Below are 11787 nucleotides of genomic sequence, written 5' to 3' on the forward strand. Positions count from 1 at the left end.
CACACGAACTTGTCCAGAGCCATGGGCTTACACCAATAGATTTAAAAAAAGTTTAAATCTTTGCGATGTTTTTTGCCACATATACAGGCCGATTCAAAATTCAGTACAAAGAATTTAGAGGCGTATTTTTGAGGTCAAGATATGACTTTTTTTCCTTATAAACGTGGGTAAACAAATGCTTAGTTTTTGATATACAGTGTAGGAAAGTACCGATGGTCTATCAGAAGTTACGTGAGAGCGATAAAGTAAGCCATAGAAATCCATGCGATAAACAAGGATGGCTATAATGAAAGCGTCTAATAGTCAACGCCCATTTCGCCCTTCCTCAAATAAGAAGTGGATCTTATCTGTGGAAGGGCGAAACGGGCAGTGTCTATGAGACGCCTTCATTATAGCCATCCTTCTCTATCGCATGGATTTCTATGGCTTACTTTATCGCTCTCACGTAACTTCAGATACAGTGTAGGAAAGTACCGATGGTCTATCAGAAGTTACGTGAGAGCGATAAAGTAAGCCATAGAAATCCATGTGATAGACAAGGATGGCCATAATGAAGGCGTCTAATAGTCAACGCCCATTTCGCCCTTCCACAAATAAGAAGTGGATCTTATTTGTGGAAGGGCGAAACGGGCAGTGCATATAAAAGGAGGCGTAAGTGATTTCTATTTATTTTTAATTACCGTAAAAATAAGCTCTATGTAATGCTAAAGAGCGAATTCCCGAGCGGCTTTTGCCTGACCCTGGTACAATTTGTTTATAACACTGTTTTGAACGTCCTTCTTTGTTAGTTGTAAAGGGCAATGTAATTTCAATTTTATTTTTATAAATATAACTTATTGATTTGTATTTTTCACCGTCCCCTTAAATTTTTAAAAGATACATATTCTTCAATAAAGCAAAAAAATGAAATGTGATAAAAAAAATAATATTTAAAGTACGTACTTAGAAGCAGAATTTATTTGGATATTTTTAATTTATCAATATTTAATGTTTAATTTGAGACGAATTTACGTTAACTTCTACTGCTGCTAATGCGTTTATTACATGAACTATCAGTGTAAAAATTTTTTTAAATTAAAGTTTAACCCTTTCTTTGTCTCTAAAATCCCGTTCCGATATGTCCAATAGTTAATTAAAATTAACTTTATAAAAAAAGTTATATCGGGAAAAGGAGGCGTAAGTGATTTCTATTTATTTTTAATTACCGTAAAAATAAGCTCTATGTAATGCAAAAGAGCGAATTCCCGAGCGGCTTTTGCCTGACCCTGGTACAATTTGTTTATAACACTGTTTTGAACGTCCTTCTTTGTTAGTTGTAAAGGGCAATGTAATTTCAACGTTTCGAAATTTTTCTTTTGCGATACGTTTCTATGGATCAATTAGAACCTATATCTACGATATTAACTTCTAAAATTAACTTTGGTAATTAAACAATTAGTTGTAAAAAAAGTCCCCGTCATGAAGTACTTATTGTACTTGTCTACTAATAATTTTTTCACGTTCAAACTCTAATTCGACTCGAGTAATAAGCACATACTGCCAATTGACTTTGGAAGCCTTATACCTACTAGAAACATAAATAGAAACCAAAATATAAAAACGAGGCGAAGAAGAAATTACATACAAAATATTAACAAAAAAATAAGGCGTTCCAATTTTTAAAAACTTGATTTATATTATTTGCGTCAATTGAAGTTGTTGGGATCATAACAACGCTAGAGTTATCAGCAAACCGGACCTGCAATGGCAAGAACATTATCTATAAATAAAATACCACTGACTGCAAAGCGTAGTAGACTGACTCAATTCGTACGGCTAGATCAGACTCCTCTGTGAAATATTACAAAAGTTACAATGTGGGAATATATAGTTTTGATAGTAGCCATACCTTATTTACTGTATATATTTAGTTGGTTAAAGAACTACCAATACTGGAAACATATTATGGCAATACCTGGACCAAAATCTTATCCTATGGTGGGTACAATGATGCAACTGATATTTGACGAAGGTAAACATTTACATACTTCATTTATAAGTGATACAAAAACAATTCGATAAAGTACGTATATACAATATCGTTTTCATATATGTTTGCGCAGATAAATATTATTAACTTTCAAATAATTATGTGCATTATATACGTCTTTATAAATGTTTTTCTTTCATCACAACATAACTGATAACTTAGATAACGAATGCAAGTGCCGTAAAGCCAGACAATTCGGGTATATTCAAATACTACACAGTTTATTGTCTAAAATTCTCCACTTTTTTATACATTTTAAACTTGTCATCCTCCATTGCAATCTTGTAATGTAGAATTTGTACTTTGCATGTTTTACATAAGCGGAATTACCAGTATATTATCAATCCAATTATAATGTTTTTAAATATGTGAACAAAATAGTTTAAAATTATACAATAGTTGCATTTAACGTTTTACACTTCCGTTATGTTAAAAAAAAGATATAATTGTCAAAAAAAAGTTTATTTATAATTGTTTAGAACAAACCAAACCTGCCAAAAATATTTAGAACACTTTTGTATGTCGTACTAAAAAATATTAAACAGTGTCCCGCCTTCTAATTATTATAACAGAGCAAAAATGTTATAAAATATTAAATAATGCATTCGTTCCTGTGACTTCTCTCATAATTTTAATTTCAGATGGCTTATTTTACAGTGAGAGAAAGCGGTCTAGGGCGTTCTACCCGATTTATAAACGATGGAGTTTCACTTTGTCACTAGTCTGTTTAATAAGTGCGGAGGATATCGAAGTAAGTTTATTAATATTACCGTAGACTAGATTTCTACATCGATCATTCAAATTTTATATTAGTGATACATATTTTGTCTTTAAATATTACAGAATCGTACTCGGATCATTCTCCCAATTTTCATTGCAGTTGTTTACTAGACATTGTCCAGTCGTTCCAAGTTATTATTTTATATCTCTGCATAACTATAACCAAAACTAAATAAGTGTCTAAGTGTCTTTTGTAATGTTTAAGAACTGATTATAAATTCTTCTACGAAAACTAAAGTAATAACACATTTGAATAGTCATGTTGCGTTCTGTAACCACAATGCTCTTGGTTTGTTGATATCTCATTTAGTTTTCGTGATATTGTTATTTCAGTGCAACGTCTGCAATGTATTTAAGTGTTAGTGACGATTTTTGAAATGTGCGATTTTCTGGAACAACGATGCACCGTAAAATTTTGCCTGAAACTGTTTCAATTTTTGAAACAAGCTTACTCAGATAACGCTCTGAGTCTTACACAATGTTACGAATAAGATTTAAAAGTGGTCGTCAGTCAATTGAAGATGATCCTCGACAAGGAGGGCCTTCGACTTCAACCGATGACACCCACGTTCAGAAAGTCAAAGATCTCGTGCGTGCAAATCGTCGATTGACTGTCAGAGAAATTGCAGAAGAGGTTAGCATCTCAATTGGGTCATGCCATGAAATTTTGACTGAAAAATTGAACATGAATCGAGAAAATCAGATTACTGTCCTCCCTCACCCTCCTCACTCGCCAGACCTGGCTCCTTGCGATTTCAGTGCTGAAAGGACGCCGATATCAGACTATGGATGTCATCAGATCAAATTCGTCAGTGACTTTAAAGACCACTTCAAATGAAGCTATCCTGGAATGCTTCACGAAATGAAAACACCGCTAGGAAAAGTGTGTGATTAGGGGATGGAAGTGCTCTAAAGGAGACAAGGACCAATAATGCATAAAATTAATAATAAAGTTTAAAAAAATGAAGTTCAATTATATTCTGACAGACCTCGTACGTCCAATCAGTATTGAGATTAAAAAATGGAGAAATTGTTGGAAACAATCCTGAATACAGCATTTTGGAAATATATAGATAGTTCTAGTTGCTGGAGAGTTTTACTTTATTTTAAAGATATTAATTCAAATAATTTTTTTTTAATCTTATCAAATGAAGTGAAACACTGTTCTTCGATACTAAAAATCTAGGTACACAAAAGATATCTAGCCCCACAGATAAGACTCCCCGACTGCTGATTATTGTGGGAAACAATGTCTATATGAGCTACATGCCCCAAGTAGCATTGAATTACACTAACAATATCCAGTAATTAATAACACAGGCCGACAAAATAAAAAAATGTGTGTTTTTGAGACTCGACCGTACCTATTTGTAGTAAAATTTTCCGCTGAATCCGAAAATGATAACCCCCCCGCCCCACACACACCCTCATTTCCCCTCAAAAATTAAAAAAATCCAAACTAGCCATCCAACCCACCTATCTCTAGTAAAAGTTTCCGTTGAATCCGAAAATGATAAAAAGGAAAATTACTGACCTATGGATTCTCCCACACACACCCTCAATTCCCCTCAAAAATTAAAAAATCCAAACTGGCCATCTAACCTACCTATCTTTAGTAAAATTCGAATGTTGTTTTATCATTTTCGGATTCAGCAGATAATTTTACTACAGATAGGTAACATCACATCTCAAAAACACACGATTTTTTTATTTTGTAAAAATAAAAAATTATATATTTAAATATTATGTACCTATTCAAAAACACATACCTGACACATTGAACCTATTAAATAATGTAATATTTTATAGAAATGTATTGTATTCTTGTTGTTGTGACGTCATCCTTTACAAAATCAACACGTAAATATAGCCAAGATAGAAAGATCTTACTATTTCTACATTTTCAAGTCGTCTTCTTGTAAAATAATATTAATAGAACAAAATTATATACATAAAGCAAAACCTTTTAGAAATCATAAAATTTTGGAAGTGCCAAAAGTGTCGACAACATGATGATTAGATTAATATAAATTAATCTTTTACCAAAAAATAAAAAGGGCAAATAATCTGGTACTACTACTTACTCCTATTTTTAAATTCTAATTCGGATTAATGACTCATTGATAAATTACCAAACTCTACTAACAAAAAATTATTCATATCTACCATAGGCAGATATAAACCTCATATTTCTTATAAATCAACTTACGAATACTTTATTTACAGTTAATTCTGAATAATATAAAGCATATTAAGAAGAGCCACATATATGATTTTCTGCACGAATGGCTTGGGACTGGATTGTTAACAAGTAGTGGTAAGTAATAAATGATTATACCTATCTTCTGTTAAAAACATATCTGGAAAAACTATATAGTCAACTAATTGCCATTTTTAGTATTCTATATTATTTTCCTCAATCATTTAATAATTTAACTGTTTTATACATACATTTCAGGCAGCAAATGGCAGAACAGAAGAAAAATTCTAACGCCAGCATTCCATTTCAACATACTACAGGAATTTGTTGGCATTTTTAACAGAGAAACTGAAAACTTGGTAAAGGTTTTGGAGAGAGACTGTGATAAACCGTACATAAATGTACTGATACCAATAACAGAATTCACACTTTGCTCGATAGGAGGTAATTTGTCTTTTATTCAATTAATAGCAGCTGCAAAAATTGGAGAAGGAAACCAAACCTCTTAAAAATTAGGTGGGGTTATCAAATATAATTTTCAGAGACATCACTAGGCGTAGATCTAGGCAAAGGCCACACTTCTTACAAGGAGGCAGTTCATAATTTTGGCGTCATATTAACGAAAAGGATAATAAGGCCGTGGTACCACAACGACTTTGTTTATAGTTTAGCTCCATTAGCACAGGAACAGCGAAAAGCAGTAACAGTCTTACATGAGCTATCAACTAGAGTCATAAGCGATCGCAAGAAATTATTTTCGGCCGATGGTCAGATATCGTATTCCGATAGGAAACGTCTGGCTATGCTGGACCTGATGTTGAAGGCGAAGTATGACGGAGCCGACATAGATGATGAAGGTATTAGAGAAGAGGTCGATACATTCATGTTTGAGGTAATGCAACAATGGACACTACTCATTTAACCATTATTATAAATAACGAGCGTTCAAATAAAAACGTGGTCAAGTTGGTTCTGAAAATTTGGACGTAGGGCGTAGCGTATAGCAAATGAACTTAAACGTCATCTGTCAACGCGCTATATCGCCGCTATCAATTTGAATATTTTCGTTTTAAAAAGCGTTTAAAATGGTGTTTTCTCAAGAACAAAAAGTGTTTATCATAGAGTCCTACTTTAGAAATGGACGCAAGATTGATGGAATATGGAAGTATTCTATTGAGGAATGTTTCATAGAATTTCAAAATCAATTTCCCGGCGTTGTTGAGTACAAAATTTTTCAAAGTGCAGTTCAGCGTTGTGTTAATGTTTTTCGTGAAACGGGCAGTGTAACAAGAAAAGAAGGAAGCGGCCGACCTAAAAAGCGGACTGAAGAATTAAAAGAAAATGTCCAACAAATAATGGAAAATGCGCCAAGAACTTCTGTACGTGTTTTATCACAAATGGTGGGAGTATCAGTCGGTACCTGCCACACAGTGTTAAAAAAAGATTTGCGTTTGTTCTCCTATCGTTTAACTTGTCAGCAAGAACTTCATGAAGTTGATTTTCCGCGACGGGCTGTATTTTGTGAATGGTTTTTAAACAACTACGGTGAACTTCATAATATCACCTTTTTTTCTGATGAAGCCTGGTTTCATTTAAGTGGTTACGTAAACTCACAGAATATGAGAATGTGGTCTTCTGAAAAACCAGATAACTTTTTTGTCGAGGGCCCTCTACACGCTCAAAAAATTGGAGTTTGGTGTGCTCTCAATCGAAGGAGGATTTATGGACCTATTTTTTTTAATGGTACTCTTACTGCGCAAAGGTATAGAGAAGAAATTATCGCTCCTTTTGTTAACCAGCTGGAAGAAAACGAAATTACAAACTTTTACTTTCAACAAGATGGCGCAAGGGCACATACGGCAGGCGAGACGATGAATATGTTGAGGGAAGTTTTCCAAAATCGACTAATAAGTCTCAATGCTGAACATGAATTTCCACCGAGGTCATGTGATATTACGCCGTGTGATTTCTTTTTGTGGCCTTACCTTAAAAACACTATTTTTGAACTGCCTATTCCTGATTTAAACCATCTGCAGGCTCGACTTATAGACAAGATTCGTGAAATTAACAATACCCTGAGCATCTTAGAAAATGTTTTTAATTCTTTGAGGAACAGGTGCGAAAAGTGCTTGGAACAAGGAACGGGACACTTTCCGCAGCTTCTTTAATTGTTTGTTATTGTTATCACGATTATTCTTTAAAATAAATTTATATAGTCATTAACGTTATTGAAACTGACAGCTGCTATACAGCTCGTTGAGAAATGAGGTTAAGTTGGTCGCTATAAGCTACTCCCTACGTCCAATATGTCAGAGCCAACTTCGACCACGTTTTTATTTGAACGCTCGTTAGTAAATACGTTTTACACAGCTCTATTGGTTAATTTTGAGTTGAATAGAGATACTTTATGAGAGATTCTTCAGTAACATCAACTTCAATCTACAATAGTAAAAATGTACCTTTTTATTGTTTTATTACATGGTACACAATAAAATAAATAAAGACAAACTAAACATGAAACATTTGTTTTGCAGGAATCAGTTAATTGGAATTCATGTAAATTATCACTTCCTAACTAAATACGAAATATAATAACAACAGTGTTCTTTCCTGAAACTACCTTTTTCTTAGATCAACAACGTCTCAATTAGATGGGTTATACAAGAAAATTTAATCTCCTGAAATAACATAGTTTTGTGTTTATTTTTTGTAAATATAAGCCACACACTTTAAAAGAGTTTTACAGAAAAACTGAAAAGCATACTTCGTTAAGTACCTATTGTAGGGAAAATGTATGATAATATTTTATACTGTCATTGGATATGCATAATTAATTATTTTATTGATATTCTAGGGTCACGATACCACTTCGATGGCAATATGCTTTGCCCTGATGGCACTTGCTAATGAAGAAAATATTCAAGTATGTATTTTGATTCCTTGCTCCCAAAAATTTCAACGAAAATATATTTTAAATTCGTTAATAAACCGCTAATAAATGGAAAAGTAAGATTTATAGAAGATCAAAACTATCTCACAATATTAAATTAGTCAATAAAATTCGAATTATGATGAATGGGATATAATCTATAAACTATATATCTTAAATGTCGTTGTTACTCAATGTCTACTGGTACAAAGCATTGCTTTGTAAATACTGACAGAAAGTGGCCTACTGGTCTATAGGTATTATAGGTATTATGAAAGCAAAAAACTGCTCTGCAGATTACATGCATCATCCACCATAAAATTATACGCCTAATATCTAGTATAGAGCTAAGTGCATTCGTCAGCAAAAATTAAAAAAAACAACTCAAAAATAATGTCAGCAGATAAAGAAGAAAGCTGCGGATGTAATCTGGTGGTAGGGGTATTAATCCGCAGAGTAGTTGCTTCCCACACAATATCAATAGATAAAAATCGGAACATGATGTATGCTGCAATAGCCCATTTAACCCAACATCCATTTTAACCCGTTTTTCCATTAGGAAGAAATATTGGAAGAAATCGAAGAAGTTCTCGGCCATTCCGGGAAATTGCCTACATATAACGACCTTGCTGAATTGAAATTTATGGAAAGATGTATTAAAGAATGTTTAAGATTGTACCCGAGTGTGCCTCTCATAGCGAGAGTCGCTGGCGAAGATATTAAAACACACACCGGTTATATAATACCCAAAGGGTGTGACATTAACATTTACATCTACGACTTGCACCGATCTACTCAGTACTGGGAAAACCCGGAAAAGTTCGATCCCGACAGATTCTTACCCGAAAATGTTGCGACGAGACATCCCTTTGCTTATTTACCTTTCAGCGCTGGATTTAGGAATTGTATAGGTTGGTAACTAATTAATAAACAAATACATAACATTCATAAATGATTACAACCCTTGTAACCGCCGAGTTTAGGAAACCAACATTGCACGATTGGTACTACCATGAAGTGTCCGTATCCTAACATCGCATCCTAACGTAGCCGTAAACTATCTAATCTTTATCTTAACATTAACATTTTTAACTCATTTATAAAAATTTTATCCTAACCTTCATCTTAAGACTAAAGTTAAATTAGTACTAAGGTAGGTCTAATACTTTAGGTTTAAGTCATCGCATGTGGTTCTTCAAATTTTTTTAAGTGAAAATGTCTATAACTTAATAAGTACTGTGTGTAAGGAAAATGACAGTTTGACATTTTCCGAAGACAAAGAACAGTATGAATTGTTTAGGCTTGCTAATATTAATACAAGCTTTTAAAAAATATTGGTTTTGATTAAATTGATCAATTTCAACGGTTGTGGGATTGAGATCAATAATAAGTTAAAAACACACAATCTTTAATTAATTGCCAACGTTTCGGTGTTGTTTTACACAATCTTCAGGGCCCATTGCTGATCTTTATCGCACAAAAACTGTTGACATTTACATTAATACATTTGGTAGAAACATTCTATATTTTCTAAATTGCCGAATCTAGGTTTCATTTTATTATCTTTTATTTTTTTAATTGTAAAATTTGATAGAATCTTACTTTGAAATTTTCCAAACATTCTCTTTCATTACACATACATGTATTTATACAAAAAAAATTTCTAAGCTATACCTAAGTACTTCTTTTTTTTCTTCAACCTCAAAAATAAAATTGCACATGGTTGTTCTCATATCATTCTACCGTCCCTCGATATATTTTTTTAAATTTTATACTTTGAAAAAAATAGTATGGGCTAAGGTTGTACAAAAAAAAGGTATACTTCGGTAGCATGTACCATTTTCGATAAAAATGAAGTTACATTTTTTTTGCTCACATAAAGCGGCACAAGTACATTAACAAAATATTAAATTAAAAGAAGACCTTACCATTGATTGAGCTGAAGACATTTAGCTACCAACAGTATTTGCATTTAATACTACAATTTTAATTTCTTACGTATCACGTGAAACATATAATTGTAAAACATTTTATTAACTAAAAAAAAATTAAAATTTATTTTAAATTTCAGTTTATTGTAAACTAACATTTAAAAAAGTAAATAAAAATACACAGATTATGGTAATGAATTACCTATTACTAACTAATTTTAGATTTTGTAAACTACTACACTACCATTAATAAAATAAACAATTGTTGAATGGACTGAATTGTTGATGGATATGAATGCTTAAAAAAGTGATAAAAACAGAAAAATATTAGGAAACAGACTCGGAAACATACAGAACAAAGTAGCTGCACAATTAAATAAATGTGCAAACTCGAAATAATACAGTAGATACATGCTACCGAATTTAGACACGTATATCTTTTTTTGTAGTATGCTTTAGAGTTTACAGAACCGTTTAGAAATTTAACAAATTTTGACTATTAACATTTTTTTTTCGATTGTACCCCTCCAATTACCTGTATCGGCGACACTGCTTTTCAGAAAGAAACCGTTTGCACATTATTCTTAACGCACAGTTGATGTTTACTCGTGTACAAATTTTGACATTTTTATCTTTAGCCGATTTAAAAATAATTAAGGAAAACCATTTGGAAAGTAACAACTTCAACACACTGTATCTCGAAAGAAAAGAAAAAACTTTACATGAACTACCCCTATTATTTTCCCATGACGAACTTGCACACAAGTTTTTTTGAAACATGAACGGGACACCCTCTATATTAGCAAACTTTTTCTTCTTCTTCTTCTTCCTTAAACGCATCAAGATTTGATGATGTTTTTGCTGTCCAATTCTTTTGAAACATTGAATCTGAAAATTCTACAATTTTTGTCTATTTCTTAAAGTTTAGAGGAATAAGCGAAATCCATTAGAACCACTGAAATCGGCACACCCTGTACATAATACTAGTAATAAATTATATTTTCAGGTCAAAGATTTGCTATTTTGGAGATAAAAGCTGCGCTTTGTGGTATATTAAGAAAGTTTAAATTGGAAGCTGTAGACACACCACAACAGATAAAGTACAAATCCGACTTAGTCTTAAGGCCTGTTGGAGAAGTTAGAGTAAAATTTGTTTTAAGAAAATAAATGTTTTTCCATATTTATCGGTTCTTTTTTATTTGATTTATTTTATTTTGCTTTGCATACCATCATTTTTTTTTAGGGATCTTGCCACTTGTGAAAAAATTTAAAAAAATTAATAATAATGCATCAAAATAATCAGTCAATGGTTATTTTTTATGAAAATAGTTTTGCCTAACAAAAATTTGACACTGAAAAAAGAGCAGACAAATACAAAAAAAAAACATCACTTTATATTACGCACTATGAAAAGTTGTTAAATATTTAGATAATTTCTGTATAAAAAAATAGCACTTTTACAGAATTTGTTTTAGAATTTGAGATCAGCAAGTTTTTCAATAACACTCAAGAACGTGCTATTGCAATCAGGGCACAAAACGAAGAACTTATTTTGAATACAACTGAAGATGATATTAGTACTAGAATTTTATCTCGACAAAATGGTATATCGCAAACTTCTGTGCACCAAATGATCAGACGTAATTTACTACACCCATATCCAAAAATTGCAAGAATTGTTACCTAATGTTTTCGTTAAACGAGTGAATTTCTGTCAGTCTATTTTACATCAAGGCATGAATTTTTAAAAGAAAGTTCTCTTGATCTTATAGATCTTCTGGTTTATACCATGTAAATAAATTTCACTCAATTTTACTCAATAATGTGTCAATTTCTGTCCACACCCGATTGAGTGAAATTTTTATTCTATTAGTATGAGTACAACTGAGTGAAACTATTGCATCAGAAAATGAGTGAG

General features: G+C 32.3%; 1 protein-coding gene across 1 annotated transcript; it reads left to right on the forward strand.

Annotated features, from left to right (window-relative positions):
* The first annotated feature begins 1782 nt into the window (after positions 1–1782).
* On the forward strand, positions 1783–11051 carry LOC108904027 (cytochrome P450 4C1-like). Its single transcript, XM_023454221.1, has 8 exons — positions 1783–2011; positions 2671–2780; positions 5036–5126; positions 5268–5453; positions 5552–5901; positions 7864–7932; positions 8498–8849; positions 10876–11051. The coding sequence occupies exons 1-8, from the start codon at positions 1855–1857 to the stop codon at positions 11034–11036; spliced, it is 1476 nt and encodes a 491-aa protein (XP_023309989.1). The 5' UTR covers positions 1783–1854; the 3' UTR covers positions 11037–11051.
* Positions 11052–11787: the final 736 nt, after the last annotated feature.

This window comes from Anoplophora glabripennis, unplaced genomic scaffold (assembly GCF_000390285.2).
Source record: "Anoplophora glabripennis isolate ALB-LARVAE unplaced genomic scaffold, Agla_2.0 scaffold14, whole genome shotgun sequence".
Classification (NCBI taxonomy): domain Eukaryota; kingdom Metazoa; phylum Arthropoda; class Insecta; order Coleoptera; family Cerambycidae; genus Anoplophora; species Anoplophora glabripennis.

Excerpts from the sequence above, each read along its gene's own strand:
- LOC108904027 (XM_023454221.1), top strand. The coding sequence starts at position 1,855 with ATGTGGGAATATATAGTTTTGATAGTAGCCATACCTTATTTACTGTAT. Across the intron at positions 2,781-5,035 it reads TAAGTGCGGAGGATATCGAA|TTAATTCTGAATAATATAAA; the intron begins GTAAGTTTATTA and ends CTTTATTTACAG. Across the intron at positions 5,902-7,863 it reads TCGATACATTCATGTTTGAG|GGTCACGATACCACTTCGAT; the intron begins GTAATGCAACAA and ends TTGATATTCTAG.